Source organism: Suricata suricatta, chromosome 16, assembly GCF_006229205.1.
Source record: "Suricata suricatta isolate VVHF042 chromosome 16, meerkat_22Aug2017_6uvM2_HiC, whole genome shotgun sequence".
NCBI classification, from domain to species: Eukaryota; Metazoa; Chordata; class Mammalia; order Carnivora; family Herpestidae; genus Suricata; species Suricata suricatta.
In genome coordinates this window covers 29,270,548-29,289,601 of record NC_043715.1, presented here as the reverse complement: position 1 = coordinate 29,289,601, position 19,054 = coordinate 29,270,548, and the positions used below count along the sequence as shown (strand labels likewise).

General features: G+C 48.2%; 1 protein-coding gene across 3 annotated transcripts; it reads right to left on the bottom strand.

Annotated features, from left to right (window-relative positions):
* Nucleotides 1-220: 220 nt before the first annotated feature.
* On the bottom strand, nucleotides 221-10,465 carry AKTIP (AKT interacting protein). 3 transcript variants are annotated; one of them, XM_029924101.1, is made up of 11 exons: nucleotides 10,349-10,465; nucleotides 9,024-9,143; nucleotides 7,615-7,728; nucleotides 5,675-5,880; nucleotides 3,522-3,586; nucleotides 3,336-3,436; nucleotides 2,779-2,867; nucleotides 2,603-2,701; nucleotides 2,389-2,496; nucleotides 1,514-1,574; nucleotides 221-1,349 (listed from the first exon to the last, which is right to left on the bottom strand). In XM_029924101.1, the coding sequence occupies exons 3-11, from the start codon at nucleotides 7,654-7,656 to the stop codon at nucleotides 1,239-1,241; spliced, it is 882 nt and encodes a 293-aa protein (XP_029779961.1). In that variant the 5' UTR covers nucleotides 7,657-7,728; nucleotides 9,024-9,143; nucleotides 10,349-10,465; the 3' UTR covers nucleotides 221-1,238. The 3 variants fall into 3 exon arrangements, with proteins under 3 accessions (XP_029779961.1, XP_029779963.1, XP_029779962.1); XM_029924103.1 differs by having other exon boundaries at nucleotides 221-1,346; nucleotides 10,349-10,464; XM_029924102.1 differs by lacking the exon at nucleotides 9,024-9,143.
* Between the last annotated feature and the right edge of the window lie 8,589 nt (nucleotides 10,466-19,054).

Genomic DNA, 19,054 nt, shown 5'->3' with positions numbered 1-19,054 from the left:
CTAAGTAAAGATTTTTAAATCAAGTTGAATTAAGGGAATTTGAAAAATTCTGACCTCTTCCTTAGGAGGTAGTTATCCTGAAAGACACGTGTCTATTGAGGTGATAAATTTAACATATCTTTGGGTGTGTTCCTGGCTGTCTAAAAAATAGGTTGGAGAATTTAGGTTTTTATTAGTACATAGTACCATTTACAAAATTAGAGATGTTATTTAACAGCTGTTGAATTCTATATATACCTTTATTAATCACTCTCGTTCCAGCAGTTTTAAAGTTGAATGAATAATCTTATTTAGGGAGAAAATTCAATTGTAAATTGAATCAGTATAAACCAAGTTACTGGGTAACTTCATATTGCTCTGAAAGAAATAGGGAACTTACACTGTTCAGTTAGAATAGTGGTCTGCAAAAATATTTATAAAACCTCTCAAGATACTTACTGCTACTGTAATTTTATATGAAAATAAGTGTATTTTTCAATAAAGCATTTATAAATTAATCTTTGTTTAGTTACATTGAGAAAGGGGTAGCTAGTTTCCTGCATAAATGACAAAGAACAGTCATTCACTGGTTTATTTTGTCTCTACAAAACACATTAGTCACTCATCATTTAAATATCTGACTTCATTAGAAACTGTTTTAACACTTTTTCTCCCTCCTGCCATAAAAATACAGTAAGTAATTTGTTTAAGAAAACCAAACAAACCACCACAAATGAGCGCTCTGCTCTCCCCTCCCTCACCTAACATGTGCCTCAGTGACGACGGGAGTTGGCAGGTCAGTGGGACTGCAGGCTGGGGCCCGAGGCTCCGCTCTCCCACCTGCCAGAGCTAGCGAGCTGCGGGGCCTGCTCGCCCTCCCTCTCTTCCCGCATCCGAACATACGTGCACTGAAGCCATGGGGGTAAAGTCACTGGATAGCGCGCCCAACGCTCTACTCTATTCGCGTAAATGAATGCAACTTACCTGTAGCATTATATTCAGAAAAATACTTAAGCCTCGAGGCCCCAAAATATTTGGAGTACTGAACCAGATAACCACCCTACAGACACTTCTGACAGAAGTAACGCATTAAAGAGAGGTTTCCAAAACTCGCCGTTAGAACCTACGCATCCGCGGACACACTGACGGCAGTCCTTGTTTGCACAGTTTTACTCCTCTGGCCGCCCTCTGCCACCGGTCAGCTCTCAGCAGGCCCACGTCCGGCAGGAAAGCGCACGGGGCACCGGGCTCGCCAGTGCTTAAGTTGCTGCCGTTTTCTCTTCTTTACTGAAAGGTTGCACCGAACCAGGCTTTACCCACGACAGGCCAGCAACGTGGACACTTTTATTGTGCTGTTCTTCAGGCTTCTTCTAGGCATAATCAAGAACAGACATCAAAAATACGACTGAGGAGTTGGTACTGTGCCCAAATTTCCGTTTCCCAAAAAGTTACTTGTATATAGAACGAGCGGTCGCCAATGAAAACCTTTCAGAAAGCAAACAGTTCGCTATTCCAAAACTGGCTACGTACGTACTTTCTGAGTCAGCATCTTCTCTCTGGCTTCGTCATGTACAGAAGGATTCCACGGAGAAAAGCTTAAGGAAGAGAAAAATATTAAACCACTTGGTTTACTAAATATGTAAACTATTCATTGTTTCAATACTGAAGTCGGTCGCCTTAACAAGACCGAACAAGGAACGAGGATCCGTTGTCAAACACGTAAGTGTCAGACGTTCATCTAAATGATTCCCTCACAGGACAACTATCCCTTCTAGAGCACTTTACACGGCTTCGCTCACCTCAGCCTCTCGGCCACCCCTGAGGTGCTGTCTACAGGGGAAGAAAGTGCAGCCATAAAGCTAAGTAACTGCTCTGGGTCACCCAAGCCAGGAGGCACAGACACCAGCCCGTCTGTCTGCAGAGCACAAGCCCTTACCCACGGAGCCACGCGGCCTTCCCAGCACATCTGTTGTTAAGGAGCAAATTCACCAACCCAGTTCTCAACGTCGGACACTTCCAAGACTAGGTATCGTAGTGCTAAAGGAACACAGGACTTACACTATTCAGGCCCTTCCTTTCCCCAAATCTGAATGTCAGCGGGGCACGGGAATTGGGCTCCAGCCAAAACTGCCACCTGAAAAGTCTGGATTTGAATGGTGCATTCCAAAGATCCTTAGGAAATCCAAGTCACTAAAGAGCTAGCTATTGGCACAATTTGCTAGTCGATGTAAATAAAGCTTTTTGCTTAAGGGAAAGCCCAAGAGGTATCAGAGATCAAGTTGCCAACAAATTGTAATGGTTGTAGGTTAACAGATTATACGCTTTCCCTTTCAACCCATTCTGGAAAACCAGCTGGAAAATGAGTACAGGACGGCAAAGCACAGTTTCTCTAGATCACATACCACTTACCTAATCGCATAGGGGTCTTCTATTTTAGGCTGGTCGAACAGACGAGCGGTGCACATCTTAACACTGTCAACCACTTTGCTTTTGAAAAGCTGAACATCCTTTTCATACCTGTGTCAAAAGTTTAAGTCGAAAAGTCACCAACCTAATCTACTTCCCTGCATCTTCAAATGTATCTGAAATAAATAACAAAGCAACAAATAGCAAAGCAACGTACAGGACTGCAGCCTCTGGGTTTAGGGGGCTTGCCGTATCGATCTTGTAGAAAACTCTCCGTGCATACATTAAAACTTGCCAAATATGATTATGGTTCCGCCTAAAGGGAGACATGTATGGTTACGGAAGCATCCCCTTGCTGACCTGGAGCACCAAAGTAAACGCTTACTTACTGACCTCCACTTTGCAAACGCTCTCTTCACGTCCAGTTCACCTGAGGTGGGATCGACCAGTGGGTGAAAGACGGGAATATCAAACACCAGGCGCTGTATTTAGAGAGAGACGCTCCCTTTAATGGAAGCAAGGAGCTTATGAGACCCACCCAGACCGCCGCACAGGGGGCTGCAGGCAAGGCCGTCGTGCTGTTTTAAGTCAGAGGGGGATGCTTAACAACCTCCACCATGTTCCTGTCAAACTCCATTTTTACAGGAGGAAAGGGGGGCAGGGTCCCTCTGCTATGGCACAGCGGTCGCCACGCACATGGTCGGTGCTGGGGCCCAGCTCCCAGCCTCCCTTGCACACCCCCCAGCAGAGAAACAAGGGCAGGGGCTGGCATGGCAAAAGATAACAACAAACACAAAAAGTCCCTTGAAAGATGACCGGGTAGACCAAACACGTTTGGAAACTGAAATCATAAAATCATGAGCTCAGGGAAAAGGACCAAGCAACCCTGCAGCCCTGCAAGCCCCCGTTTTGGACCCAACAAACGAAGCCAGACTAGATTCCTGACTTACTGGACAGTCACCATCTGGGTAGTTATCAGGGATGTAAACTGTAAACTTAAATACACCATCCTGATACAGTCCATGCCGTATGAATATTACTCCAAACCACACTGGAGGGAAAAATAAGAAACAGTTGAGGCCTAAGCTGTGTCAGAGGACCCAGATCCGCTAAGAATTAGAGTGAGTCCCTCTTACTTAACGCCGAGCGGTAGGAGGGCTGCACGTAGACCCCCGGGAGCTTCTGCTTCACAACCAAGGTGCTGAAACGGAAGCAGAAGAGTGAGTCATATGGAGGGAAACGGCACGCATGCGTCCAACAACCCACCGTTCGCTTTTCGAGAGGAGGAGGAGTCCTTCAAGGGGCAGCTGACACCTGACGCACAAGCCACGTCACCACGCTCTTCCGAGGCCCGGCCTGTGGCCGGCCCCCACCCCCGCTTCAGAACTCAAGCTCGCAGAGACACGAGGAGCCCCTGAGGGCCCTGCACTAGGAAATTCAAGCCAAACAGGGATACGCAAAGAATCAGGTTTTCCTCCCAGAAGCCAAGTTTCCCAAAACATCATCTCAGAAACCGGCCGGTAGGTAGGGCGGGACAAGGCAACCTGATTTCAGTACTGGACATTCAATGTAAGGGAAACGAGAGGGTATGCTTCTCCCTTTTGTGACTGTGGACGATAGGTTTCGCCCCCACGCCTTCAAAAGCCATTTGAAATGCAGCTGTAGGCAATTAAGAATAAAAACCGCACAGGCTTGCCGTCACCGAGGTCTGGACCCCAGTCGGTGTGGCAGAGCGCTGGGCTCAGACATGTGGCGTCATGGGGAAGGCAGGCATCGGTGCCCCCAACTCAGGCACCTGGACGCCGTGGGCGCTGGGGCAGGGGGGACCCATGCACGGACAGCAGTGGTACTGGCTCTCCTGGGAGGCTGAGGAAGGATGGCAGGGGCCTGACCCTGAACAACGCTGACCCACGGCCTTTAACTGTGTCACGCGCCAAGCCTGAACTTTGTTAGAGAAGCAACTTTTGGACCTTAGCCGACTATCCCTATTACCTACTTGTGGTCACACTTACTTATTAACATTTTTTAGTAGTTACCACATTTTTTGGTGACTGAAATCTAGCAAGTCAACAGCAGCAGGGCTGGCGGACGCCTGTGCCACAGGGAGGCCACAATAGAAGCCTGTCCGGCCCGCTGCCCGGCCGCAGACACAAGGCCTCCATTATAAAGCTGAAGGGGACCCCTGCCACCGAGTCACACCCCGCCAGCTGCGCTGGGGCCTCAGCCCCTCTGACCGTGACGACACGGGTACAGCGAGGGAATGCTTGGGGACGCTCGGGGACACTGTACAAAGAGACTTAACGATGACAGAGGTGAAGACTTCGTTCTCCACACTTCGGGCCGGGAACAAATGAGCAGACCCAACGCCATGGGAGCCCCCGCAGCGGGCCAGGCGCGGCCACTCCTCCCGTGACTGACACGTGCGACCTCAGGTTCGTACCCGCACGGAGCCCCGGTCTCTGTAACCCCCCGTGACCGCCGCCGCCTGCCTTTGCGGGTCACACAGCAGCACTCAACCCCCTCCAATGACCGGCCTCCCACTACGCGGAGGCAGCGCGGACGGGACTTCCTAGCCTTCCCTTCTCTCCGCTAGAGGTTCCAGTTCGTTCAGTGTTGACACCCAAGGTCTGACTTCCTGACCCCTGCCTCTTCCTGACCCTCTGCCTGGGACCCCTCCTCCGTCTGTCAGGGGCCTCTTGCCAGGCGCCAGCTCAGTGGGGCACAGGCGCCCGCCTGGACCCGACCCAAGGGAGAGCAGACTGCCGCCCTCTGCTGCCGCTCTCTGCAGGCGCCCCTGCGGGCGTGGGCTCCTCGCCTCACACAAGGGAGCCGTGGACTCAGTTCCTGACCTGCTGACTTCAGTCTCTTCCTCTTGCTCCCCAAAACATACATGGAGATGGAAGCCCACACTTTCCTTTGCCTTTATTAATTTTTTAAATGTTTCTTTTATTTTTTAGAGAGAGAAAGCATGAGCAGGGGAAGAGGGGCACAGAGAGATGGAGACAGAATCAGGAGGCTCCAGGCTCTGAGCTGTCAGCACAGAGCCTGACGCGGGGCTTGAACTCATGAGCCAGGAGATCATGACCTGAACCAAAGTCGGACACTTAACTGACTGAGCCACCCAAGTAGCCCCCACATTTGCCTTTAAATCTGATTTACCAGATATCAGAGGGTAATGCGTTTGAGCTTTAAGATTCAACGACGCAGCCCTTTACAGAGTGCACTTGAATACTTTTCATTTTCATCATCCAAGGTCATTCAAAAATTAACCGATAGTTTAAGCACTTACAATTCTGCCAGAAGAGAGTATTCCAGGTAGAAGGGTCCATAAGAAGCATGTGTGCCGTTTGTGGACTGTGCTGCTGGCGCGGGGGATGTAGGCTTAGTAATGGGCAGAGCATTTTTGGGAATACAAGGCAGCTGTTTCTTTGGAGCGGTGCGTGGAGGGCTGGTCACCACGTCCCCTGTCAGTGCCTTCTCTTCACCATCCGATCGCTATTCAAGATGAAGTGGTGAGAACGTTTGTTAGCATGATTCTTGCTTTAAATGTTTGTTTATTTGAGAGAGAGAAAGAGAGAGAAAAGAGAGCATGCATGAGTCAGGGAGGGACAGAGGGAGAGGGGGAGAGAAATCCAAGCAGGCTCTGTGCTGTCAGCATAGAGCCCAATGTGGGGCTTGAACTCATGACCTGTGAGATCATGACCTGAGCCGAAATCAAGAGTCAGACACTTAATCAACTGAGTCAACCAGGTGCCCCTGTTAGGAGGATTCATTAAACCATGCGAGTACACATGATGTATTTTTATCCCTGACCTAAAAGCCAGAATGCCTCTCTCATAAGGACGTCCCAGCACCATGACCAAGGTGACCTGAAGGTCCTCTGAGCAGGCCAACCGTTAGAGAACGGAGCTGAAGGAAGACTAAAGCCCTGGGAAAGTTCTGTAAAGCGACACATCCTATAAAAACAATAAAGCCAGTATTTATTTACAGGGTTTACATGAAACAGAAACGGTTTCTTCTGGGGGGCCCCGGAGAGAGGACAAGGGGTTCTTTAGCAAACAGACAACTGTACAGGACTGGAAAGTCCCCTGCTCGTAGGTGCTGGGGAAGGTCAGGGGCAGAGCAGCTCAAAACCCGTCGTCCAGGTGGAGGAAGCCAGTCACCCCGGACGTCAGCACCTCACTTCGAATCAGCTGCTCTGATTCTGGTCTGTCTCTGGCAGACAGGACCCGCGTGTTCGGCGTCCACATACTGTCAGCCAGTCAGAGACATGGGTCTAACGAGTCAGAGATTAAACAAACCACCACTGCACAGGCCCGTCCTTGGCTCAAGTACAGCCGAAGGCTTTTTAAATTAAAAAAAAAATTTTTTTTTAATTTATTTTTGAGACCGATTGAGACACAGCATGAGCAAGGAGAGGCAGAGAGAAAGGGAGACACAGAATCAGAAGCAGCTCCAGGCTCTGAGCTGGCTGTCAGCACAGAGACCAATGCCAGGCTCAAACCCACGAGCGTGAGATCATGACCTGAGCCAAGGCCGGAGGCTCAACTGGCTGAGCCACCAGGCGCCCCAACAAAGGCTTTTTAATGAGCTGCATTAAAAATGGCATCATGTGCACAGAAGAAAAGATGATTAGTGGTGGCGGTCTCCTAAAGGTGGAATCAGGGCGTACGGTCATTCTCTTCTGGTCTGCATTATGCTTTCGTAAAACGCACTGTCCCTGCAATTTGAAAACAGACATTCTGTTTGGAAAAATTAAACCAGTGCCCTCACTGGACAGGTCTTTCTCAAGGCTTCTCTAACGGAATCCTGCAGATCAGGTAAAAAGACTACCATGTTAATGTGTCACAAATGTCATCATGTGTAAATATAACCAAACTCAAAAGAATCTTAGAATTAGGATTACCAGAACTGATTTTTATTTGAGCTGTGATCTCAGTCTCAGAAACTGACTTCAATTGGCAAACTAATTACTGCTTAAACTAAACCCTAGTGGCATCTGACTGGCTGGGTGGGAAAAGCACGTGACTCCTGATCTTGGGGTTGTGAGTTCGAGTCCCTGGGTGTAGAGATTACTAAAAATAAATAAATAAACCAAAAAAAAGGTATAACCTAAACCAGGACACCCAGGTAATTTTGTTAAGAATATAGGCAACCTTGGAACGAATTATTTTGACCTCTACTTTGACTCAAAGAGATTTCCTCACTAAATTTATCAACAACACCTACTTTGCGGACAGAGCTTGCAGACATGCTCCAGAAAGGGTTCATAACGTGAACTCCAACCAAAGAAATCCAGTGATCCGTGTCATCAAACTCTTCAGTCCTCAGAAGTCACTTTACCTAAAAATGAGATGAGAAACACAGAAACATACCAACACCAACAGTTAAGATTTCCAGGATAGTGAAGAACTAAATCTGACAATTTAAATAGAAGCTCAGCCTAGCATCATATAATAGTTATGAAAGCTTAGTGGGGAAAAAAGTTTTCAGAAAGTTTCCTTCAATACCCCCTCCTCCCTCTTCTACTGCAGTTTCTTTCCCCACTTTTATTTTATTTTGAGAGTGTGCGTGCACTTGAGGCTGGGGAGAGGGGCAGAGGGAGGGAGAGAGAATCTCACCCTGGCATCCTGACCTGAGCCCAAACCAAGAGCTGGACGCTTGGCTGAGCCACTCCTTGCCACCTGTAAATGCCCACAGCGATCTGGGTACCGAGTCCTTGGCCAGGATTCGGAATATGCAGCGATACAGTGGAGCTTAGGTGCCAGAAATGCAGCACGCACGCTGGACTGCGACAGCTGCCGCGGCATCACTGTGGGCAGCGGGCCACAGGCAGGGCCAGGGCTGGCGCGCCGCACCCGCGCGCACACAAGGCCCGTCGCTGTGCACGGTTAGGGGAGCTTACGAGCCAAGGAGACCGATTTAAGCATCTTAAGAGTTGTTTTCAGTACAAAATGATTCGCCCCAGCAAAAGTAGTAACCAAAGACCTAACAGAGAGAAGGTGGAACATATAAGGTAGAGAGGGATCACTGGGTCCTGGCAGGACCATCCCCGAGAAGTGGCTTATTTCCGCTATTTCTGGTGTGGAAACTGCTGGATTACCCACGGAAGGAGCTGCCAACATCTATGCAACAGAGGAGTGCAAAGAGACCTCTCCTGTACAAACCTTCCAGCAAAGCTTCAAGGAGTGGTCAAGAAAGTGGTCAAGAAAGTATGCCTCATAGGTCACAAAGTCAGTGGGTCATTTACTAAAAATACGGAGGCAGAGGCAGAGGAAAAGCAGCGAGCCAAGCTGGGGGAACAGCAGCTCCCGGGCTCCGGTGATCTTGCCCAGGCGCCGCCGTGTTTAACGCGGGTCTCCTGCAGGCACCAGCCCGCCCGCACCCGGTGGAAAGGCTGAGGGGTAGGAGGGTCAGAACTTGGCGACATTCTACTAACTTGTAAGAGGCGAATCATTAGAGAACCATGTACCGCCTGTCCCGGACAGCAAACCTGCATGGCGAGCCGGTGATATCCACAGGTGGGTCCCACGTCTCCCATACCTCCCTGATGCCAATTACTGCTGTTTTCCTTTCCACCACGTAATGCCACCCGGTAATTAAGTCAAAGGAATGAGGCTTCTGGTTCTTCCACTAACCTGTTGGCTTACGTCCAAGAAATAGCAATATTGCTGAGGCTCTCCACAAATCTGCCTTTCAAGGGGACTAGGACACGGATGAAAATGGTTGAGACATCAAAAATGTGTGCTGGCATGTTCCTGTTTGGCCCAAACAAAAACAATGCTGGTTTTCAGATCCAGAGTAATGTACAGCACCCGGCTGTCATCTAGGACAGATCTGACTTAACAGGGGACACCCTCCCTCTGGGACACAGGGCTCACCATCATGTAAATTTACTGGGGTGCATCATTCACCTGTATAGTCCCTTCCAAATCTAACACATAAGGACTCTATGACTTTGCCTTTACGAATCTGACAGTTACGAAACTTGCTGACAGTTCTTCCTGTCCTTAAGCTGAAGTTGTTTTCTACTGTTGCCAATATTTCCAATAGCACCATAATCACCTGGAAAAAGTGTCACTTTTAGAGAATACCTACACCCTTTATTAGATGTCTAGTCTACCCAGGCACAGTACAGCATTTTCCAACAGGAGTGACACAAATGGAAGGAAGCTCTAGGACAGAATTTGAAATTTTCTGCTGGTTCGTATGCTGGCCATATGAACCAAACACCGTCTTCCTTTATGTCACAAGCTGAGAAATTAGTATCTTGGACCTGTACAAATGATCTGAACGTGACATGCACCAAAACTTAAGAGAAAGGTGCTGCTTTCCTACGTGCCTTGGTCCCTAAATACGCACTGACTTAATACATCACCCTGAACAGCTTTAAATTCCACGTTAAGAGGAGCCCAAGCACGGGCCCGAGAAAAGACGAAAACAGCCCTGGCCCTGGCACTCCCTGCGGACAGTCGGGACGGGCACCCTCGCCCGGCGGAAATCCATCTCTGCACACGCACGGAATCCGGACAAACCTGTCTCGAGGTGATGCAAGGCAGGGGCCGTGTCTCAGCCTCGAAGCTAGCTCGCGGCCGGCCCCAGGCCCGCGAGCCCCTCCGGTGGGGAGCTAAGGGCCTCAAGGGCTCGGGGACGCCCACCTACCCTCAACCAGGGTGCAGGACGGAGACGGGGAGGGCTGGATGCGGACGGGGCGAGCCGGTCGGGCTTGCCTAGCACCCGGACACCTTCCAGCGCCGGCCCGTGGCCCGCTGCAGCCAGGGCAGCAGGTGCCTGCAAACGCGGACAGGTGCCCGGCCCCGCCCCCGTGTCCCAGCACGGCCGCCGTCGCTGCGGAGCCCAGAGAACGGGGTAGGGCAGACAAATGCCCGGCGACGCTAGCGGCCCGGGTTGAAGAGCTCCACGGCCCTCATGGCCCTCCCAGCTGGCCCAGCAGGCACCTCACCTCAACGTTTTCAACGCAGTACTCCCGGCTGCCGAGGGCCGTCGCGGCCCCACAGCATCTCTGGCCTCGGCACCAGCCCGGCCCGGCCCCTGCCTACTCCCCGCCCTGCTCTGGGTGTCGGGCCCCGCCCCCTACCCCACACCCCTGAGCCCGGACACTTCCTCCCAGCTTCCTGGCGCCAAATGGCTCCTATCCCTGTCCGTCAAGGACGGTCTTCCGGGGGCGTTAGGACGACGCCACTCCATCCTACCAATCAAATCTGCTCCTCTCGGGTGGGGCAGCGCTGGACCCTCCCCTTACGTAACAGCGCAGGGAGTGAACGGTCCTTCACGGAAGTATCGGCCCCGTGGGAGGGACGGGGAGGAAACAAACAAGCGCTTGAACATAATTGGTCGCGGCATCCGCCAGTCATAATAGAGACCGGCCCGTAGGTTAGTGCGTGGCCACTGCAGCCTTTTAGGGCGGCTGTTGTGACTGTGGTCTTTCCAAGCTAGGGCCAGGGCAGGGCCGGGGTGGGGCTGGCGGCCCTGAGAGTGCGACCTGCGGGCGGGCGGGGCCCGCGGGTGAGCAGACTGCTTTCGGGGAGCCATGAGGCCCCCCCTGTTGCGCCACTCGGTCCGCCAGGAGTGGCTGTCAGGTCAGGGGAGTCTATGGGAACGTTTTATGTAACGTTGACAGATGCCCGTGTTCTCTGTCTCTGAGTAGGAGGAGCCCATGGTGGGAACTAAACTCCCCGGTCATCGCTTGGCTGTAGCTTCTGCCAGAAGAGCTTTTAAAAAATGTACCAATCAGACAGAGCCCATAGAATCCGCGTAGGGGGAGGTGAGTAGCAGGAAAGCACATTTGTCACAAGCACATCTGGTGATCTGGCGCGAACTGAAGTTTGAGGACCTCTTCCTGGTACCCTGACTCGATTTCTTTTTACCTCCCAAACCAAACCCTCCCTTCGATCCCATCTGCCCCTTACTGCTCAGAAGTTTTCCACGGAAGCCCTTTCTGGCTGAAGACATCTGAACTCGGTCAGACTAAGAGGGCACACCCCAAGCTGGCCTCCTTCCCATATTCCCATCTCATTTCCCACGTCTGCCTCCAGCCTTATTCTGTGATGGCTGCCCTTGGCTTTCACACCGCCCCAAGCTTTGTTTTTGTTTTGTTTTACAATGGGTCCTTCTCCTGGGATGTCCTTCCTATCTCCATCTGACTTGTCTTAAACTCAGAAGAGGAGAAATACTGTCTGATCAGGTTGTTCCATTTTTGGTTGCCTTTGAAATACTGGTCAAACGACCTTCTCCAGTGGCAGGCAGCCAGACTCTCGTTAATCCCCAGGGCTGGTTCTGAAATCCAACTTCCTCCGCTAGCTGAAAACACTTCTCCGCCACTTCCTTTGGTCCAGGCCCCATACTCTTAGGAATGCTGTTATGTCCTTAATATTAATCTCAATGTAGAGAGGAAGGCAAGCAGGAAATTCTTTTCCTCTGGCCACAGGTGGTCTTCCTGGGCACCTCTCTGGCCCAATCCCTCCCAACCTTCTTGGCAGGCTCATCATCCTCTGCCCTTCCCCCCCCCCCCCCCTGGAATCACCCTCTACTCTCTCCTTAGTAAGCTCCTTCTTCCCCCAGGACTCATGTATATCGCTCCTGCTCATACCGCTCCACCGAGCTTCAGTTGCTTTACGTCGCACTGGATGCCTCAGATATGCATCAGTTAGAATGCTTATGCCAGAAAACCCAAGTCAAGCTGGCTTATTATAGTGAAGGGACTCATCTCACAAAGTAGGGCAGGCTCCCGGGTGGCACCCTGTGCTTCAGACCTTGCTTCCCAACAGTCCTGGAATCACACTTTCAGGCTGGAAGCAAGATGGCTGCCGCCATTCCAGGCACGCCCAAATGTGACAGCGTCCAGAAAACTAAAGAGGGTCCTTTTCTTCCAATGGTCTTTTCCAAAGAGCAAGAATATCTTTCCCAGAAGCCCTTCGGAAGCAATACCTGAGACCCAGTGACCAGAAATGAGTCACTGGGTTTCTGTCCACAATGAAACCAATCAAGGGCAGGTGGAAGGAGTCTGCCATGATGGACTAGGGCCAATCAAGATTTGCCCTGTATCCCTCCCTAAAGGGAGGGCACTGACACAATCAGATGTATAGTTTGAAAAGGCCATCAGAGCAGGAGAGCATTTGGGAAACCATTGCAGTCACTGAGCAAGAGATAGCTGTGTGGGTGTAATGGTGGAGACAGAGAAGTGAATGCATTGCAGAGATATTTAGAAGGGGGAGTGGACAGGACTTGGCCATGGATGGGACCTAGGGAATATCGGTTTGAAGACAAAAGGGGTGTTATGGATGCCACCTTAGATTTTTGGCCCAAGCTACTGGATGGATGTGGTAAGAACATTCACTAGGATGAGAAACAGAAAATCATGGTGTTTCTGGGAGGGTGGGCAGTGGGAGGGTTCTGTTTCAGACAATGTTTGGGGTGTTTCTAGGCGTACTGTCACTTGTGCACCTGACATCCATGTCTTTCTGCTTCCGTGCTGACAGGGCCTCAGTTTTTGTTGAGGAGTCCAACCCCTCAATGGTTTCCTATAGCTCCCAGGACAAAGACGTATGGCATGGCGGCCTGACACCTGCCCGTCTGGGCCCATATGCCCCGGGCTGCAGTCCCTTGCATGCCTCTGAGGTATGAGGCCTCTCACTTCACCCCGTTGCAAGGTGGGGCCTTTGAGCTGGTTGTTCCCTTTGCCTGGAACATTCTCCTTTCTCTCCTACACAGATCTCAGCTGAAACACCACTTCCTCAGGGTGATTTTTCATTCATTTGGGAGAGGACTTATTAGTGTCTGTCTCCCACACTATATGTAAGCTCCACGAGGCAGGGACCATGTGTTTCTGTCTTCATGGTCCCCCCACCAGCCAGTCCAGTGCCTGGATGTGGTAGGTATGCACCATGTATTTGACGGATGAAGGACAGAAGCAAGGAGTTGACCACACCTACCAACCCGCACACCCCTAGCTCGGGCGGCATGAAAGTATCTCATTATGAAAACAAAGATGATGGTCTCCAAGGGAAATGAAGCAGCCTCAAGGTACTTTCTCTAAGATGCAAATAGATCCTCTTCAACAGGATGTTAGGAAGATGAACAGCAATATGCAAAAGAATGAACCTGGTCCACTTTCTTTCACCGTACACAAAAATCAACTCAAAATGGATGAAAGACCTAAATGTGAGACCTGAAATCATAAAAAATCCTAGAAGAGAACACAGTACTCTCTCTCTGACATTGGCCATAGAAATGTGTTTCTAGATGTCTCCTGAGGCAAGGGAAACAAAAGCAAAAACAGACTACTGGGACTCCACCAAAATAAAAAGCTTGTGCGCAGCAAAGGAAGCAGTTAACAAAACTAAAGGACAGCTTACCGAATGGGAAAAGATATTTGCAAGTGACATGTCTGAGGAAGGGTTAGTGTCCAAAAGATATAAAGAACCTATGAAACTCAACACCCCCAAAAGCAAACAATCCAATTTTAAAAAGGCAACATTTTTCCAAAGCAGACGTCCAGATGGCCAACAAGTCACATGAAAAAATGCTCAACATCGCTCACCAACAGGGAAATGCAAATCGAAACTACATTGAGATAACACCTCACACCTGTTAGAATGGCTAACGTCAAAAACATAAGAAACAAGGATTGGTAAGGATGTGGAGAAAGGGGCGGACTTCAGAAAGTTAAAAATAGAACTGCACTGTGATCCAGTAATTTCATTACTGGGTATTTCTCCTCACAACACAAAAACACTCATTCAAAAGGATACATGCACCCCTATGTTTACGGCAGCATTCTTTACAGCAGGCGAACTATGGAAGGAGCACAGGCATCCATCCCTAGATGAATGGACAAAGAGGTGGTGTATACACACAATGGAATATTATTCGCCCATGAAAAGGAATGAGATCTTAACATTTGCGACAACATGGATGGAGCTAGAGAGTATGATGCTAAGCGAAATAAGTCAGAGAAAGACAAGTACCATATGATTTCATTCATATGTGGAATTTAAGCAACAAACGGCAAAGGAAACTAAAAAGAGAAAGAGAGAAACCAAGAAATAGACTCTTAACTATAGAGAGAGCATATGGACTGTTCCCAGAAGGGAGGTGAGGGTATGGGGGAAAAATCGTGATAGCCACATTAGCACGCAGAAAAATACTTAATGTTCTTTTCTTGTTTGTATTTTAAGTCTTTGGTCTAGTACATTTTTATTTATGTGTAAACCAAGGAAACATAAGACGACATGAAAAGAAAAATAAAATATATATGGGCACCTGGGTGGCTCAGTCAGTTAAGTGTCTGACTTCGGCTCAGGTCATGATCTCACAATTCGTGAGATCAAGCCCTGCGTCAGGCTCTGTGCTGACAGCTCGGAACCTGAAGCCTGCTTTGGATTCTGTGTCTCCCTCTCTTCTTTGCTCCTCCCCTGCTCATGCTCAGTTTCTCTGTCTCTCTCTCAAAAATAAACATTTAAAAATGTTTTAAAAAATAAAAATAAAATATATAAAGTATTGGGGAAAATCCCCAACTGATTCTAAACCTTACCTATAGAACATTTTCAATCACTTCCTGATTCTAAGTTTTTATTTATTTAAAAAATTTTTAATGTTTATTTTTGAGACAGAGTGTGAACAAGGGAGGGGCAGAGAGGGAGGGAGACACAGAATCTGAAACAGGCTCCAGGCTTTGAGCTGTCAGCACAGAACTCAATGTGGGGCTCAAACCCATGGACTGTGAAATCATGATCTGAGCTGAAGCCGGATGCTTAACTGACTGAGCCACCCAGGCGTCCTCATGATTCTAAGTTTTTAGAGCATATCTGATATTTGTAACAAAAGATGAATTATTCTTGCATTAGGACTCAACGTTTGATCTCTAGAAGTACTTGGAGTTCCTGCTCATGTCCTAATCAGCAAAATATCCACTGAATTTATTCTTTTCTTGGTCCCTGGGAAATCAATTGTACAAAACTTTTAGGCCACTGATGTACTATGAAAGGAGGGCCTTAGCAGAAAGAAGGGGTAAAAGAATGAAGGTTCGCTTCACTGTGTACGTGTTCCACACAGGTGCACCCACGAGCCACGATTTTCACCTGAACCCATTTGCCGCTAAATCCTTTTCTGAAAGGCAGATTCCTATTTAGTGTGGTACATGTATCACTGATTTTGTGTTATTCAAGATACAGGAGGTGATTATGTAACTCTATTTTCTTTTTTTTCTTAATTTTTAAAATTTTTAAAAAACGTTTTATTTATGTTAGAGAGAGAGAGAGACAGACAGAAACAGAGACAGACACAGCATGAGCAGGGGAAGGGCAGAGAGAGGAGACACAGAATCTGAAGCAGGCTCCAGGCTCTGAGCTGTCAGCACAGAGCCCGACGCGGGGCTCAAACACATGAACCATGTGATCATGACCTAAGCCGAAGCCGGACACTTAACTGACTGAGCCACCTAGGCACCCCTACATTTTAAAAAAATGTTTTATGTATTTTTGAAAGAGTGCAAGGAGGGGAGGGGGCAGAGAGAGGGGGGACAGAGGATCTGAAGCAGGTTCTGTGCTGACAGCAGAGAGCCTGATGTGGGACTCAAACTCATGAATCACGAGATCATGACCCGAGCCAAAGTCAGATGCTCAATCAGCTGAGCCACCAGGTGCCCCTAGCGTTACACATTTTAAATAGGCCTGGAAAAACATGTAATCAACACATCAAATCTATGATTTTATTAATAGTAATGTTTAGTATGAAATGATAGTGGGCATTACTTAATTTTAGTTATTACTTAATTATTTAGGGAGCACACAGGGGGAAAGCGGCAGAGGCAGAAAGAACCTTAAGCAGGTTCTACACTTAGCACAGCTCAATCTCATGACCTGGAATCATGACCTGAGGCAAAATCAAGAGTCGCACACTCAACCAACTGAGCTACCCAAGTGCCCCATGCATATTATTTTTTAAGTTTTATTTATTGACATAATCTCCACACCCAACACAGGGCTCGAACTCACCACCCTGAGATCAAGAGTTGCACGCTTCTGACTGAGCCAACCAGGTGCCCCCCATAGTAGGCATTTTTTTTAAGTAAATGGATTCAAGGGAAGACATTAATAAGCCTATAATTAATAGTGATCCTTAGATGTAGCAGAAATCATGAATTTAAGGCAATTATTGAAGTTTGGCAAACACTGCCGTGGAGGGATGTTTGGGTCTCCAGGGCTCTTGTCCTAGGTCTTCACTGATCATCACAATCATTGCTATCACATCACAAACATATTCTGGGCTTTGCTTACATCATCATCTTGTTCCCTGCCTGGTCCCCAGAACTCCCTCCCCTGTAGGTTACTGAGTGGCTGGATGGATAGATGGACGGATGGCTGGTAGGTAGGTGGAGGGTGAATCTCACAGACAGACTACAACATATTAGGACGAAAATCAGAGGAGCTGATGGACCGCTCCGAATATTCATGCCTTAAGGAAAAGCCAGCTCCACACGGCACCGCAGCTCGCAGAGGGCTGGAAAAGGAGAGCTTCCTCTTCTGATCAAGAACATCTTGAACATGGCATCACACTGCAAATAACCACCCACTCTCAGCTTGCTGCCAAGCATGCCGCCAGCCACAAGAGCAATCTGCTCTTTGATTGGCGTTATCTTTGCCAAACCTCCTCACTCTGTGGTTTCAAAGCATTTGGAAAGATAATAAAGGCTTAAGTTTAGTTTCGCTGGGGTGGCAGATTCAGACCAAAAAAAGAGACAGTGGAGAGAAAAAGCAATATCCCTCCACTGGTAAATGACTGTGGGCAGGGCACAGGGACCCTAATTTCCTAGAACTACTTACAGCCCAGCAAGTGGACTACTAGGTATTTATCCAAGAGATACAGGTGTGCCGTTTTGAAGAGGCACGTGCACCCCAGTGTTTATAACAGCCCTATCAACAATGAGCAAAGTATGGAGAGAGCCCAAATGTCCATCAATGGATGAGTGGATAAAGAAGATGTGGTACACACACACACACACACACACACACACACACACACACACACACAGGAGTATTACCCAGCAATCAAAAAGAATGAAACCTTACCATTTGCAACTACATGGATGAAATTGGAGGGTATTACGCTAAGGGAAATTAGAGAAAGACAAATATAGGATTTCATTCATATGAGGACTTTAAGATACAAAACAGATGAACATAACGGAAGGGAAGCAAAAGTAATATAAAAAGCAGGAAGGGGGACAAAACAGAAGAAATTCTTAAATATGGAGAACAGAGGGTTGCTGGAGGGGTTGTAGGAAGGGGGATAGGCTCAATGGGAAGGAGGCACTAAGAAGTCTACTCGTGGTGAAATCATTGTTGCATTACATGATAACTAACTTGGATGTAAATTTAAAAATAAAATAAAAATAAAAAATAAATATGCGGAAAATACTAGTAAATGTTGAAGTTTTCAGTTGGATATTTTGGCCATCCCTACTTCCGCTCTTAAGGCTGATTGATGACTTTGTTCTCACAAATAAGCAATGAGTCAGTAAATCAGACTTGTTCTTATAGCCCCTTGCTGGGTACTTAGTGCTAGTGAAGCTGAATCCATTTGAAAAAGAAACTGGTAGTGGTTCAGAAGATGCCAGGTGGCAAGCTGGCTGTGCTAGCAAATGTTGGTGAGGGCCAGCAGGACCCGTGTTTGTGGATTTCCCACTAAAACACCTACCATCCTTCCTGTAGCCAAACTCAGGCCCCAGGTCCCCGCTAACTGGTACACTGTAAGCTTTTCAAAACTCTCACTTTTCTTTCTCTGATATGACAAGGTGCCAAATATTCCTTCACGTGTGGAGAAGAGAAAATAAAGGCTGCTTGAAGGAATATGAAACCCAGGGACACCGTTGATTTCTCCAGGAACAGGACTCCACACACATGTGACGGCAAAGACTGTTACTGAATATCCTAGTGGGTTCGTATCAATCGATTTTTATTTTCCCCAACAACATGCAGCAGTTTCTCCTGATACCATACATGGCCTTCCCTTTCTGCTGACACTAAAGAGCAAAACCATCCCCTGTTCTAACTTGGCTCTAAGCCTGGCAAGGGGCTGGGTGTGTTTAAATAACCCTTAGGGCAGAGCGTTCACTCCTCCTTAGAGGATGGTCGAGTGCCCTCTGGTGGGCATTGGGAAGAATGCATGCAGCAAAGCGGAATTAATTTACCTCTGTCTCAGAATATTATATTCAACATTCTAAACAAACCGATTTCTTAAAACAAAAACCTGCATCTACATTTGAATTCCTGAAAAAATTCATACCTGAAAGAGTTATATTTCCCGTAGACAAAGTACTTACTAGTCTCAAGCGGGGTAGTATCCCTGTCAGGGGCTCAAGTACACAGAAAAGAGGAATGGAGTCAAAAGGAATGCCCCCTTTCCTCTAAGATACCTTACACATCCTGTAAGTATTATCTCAGAAACTATTCCTTGGGGCTGCCCTAAGAAAGCTTATGCCCTTAAAGCAGCCCTCCATAAGTATAAACAAATAGAGATCATACCATGCACACTTTGAGATCACAATGCTATGAAACTTGAAATAACCACAGGAAAAAGTCTGGAAAACCTCCAAAAATGTGGAGGTTAAAAACCACCCTACTAAAGGATGATTGGGCTAATCAGGCAA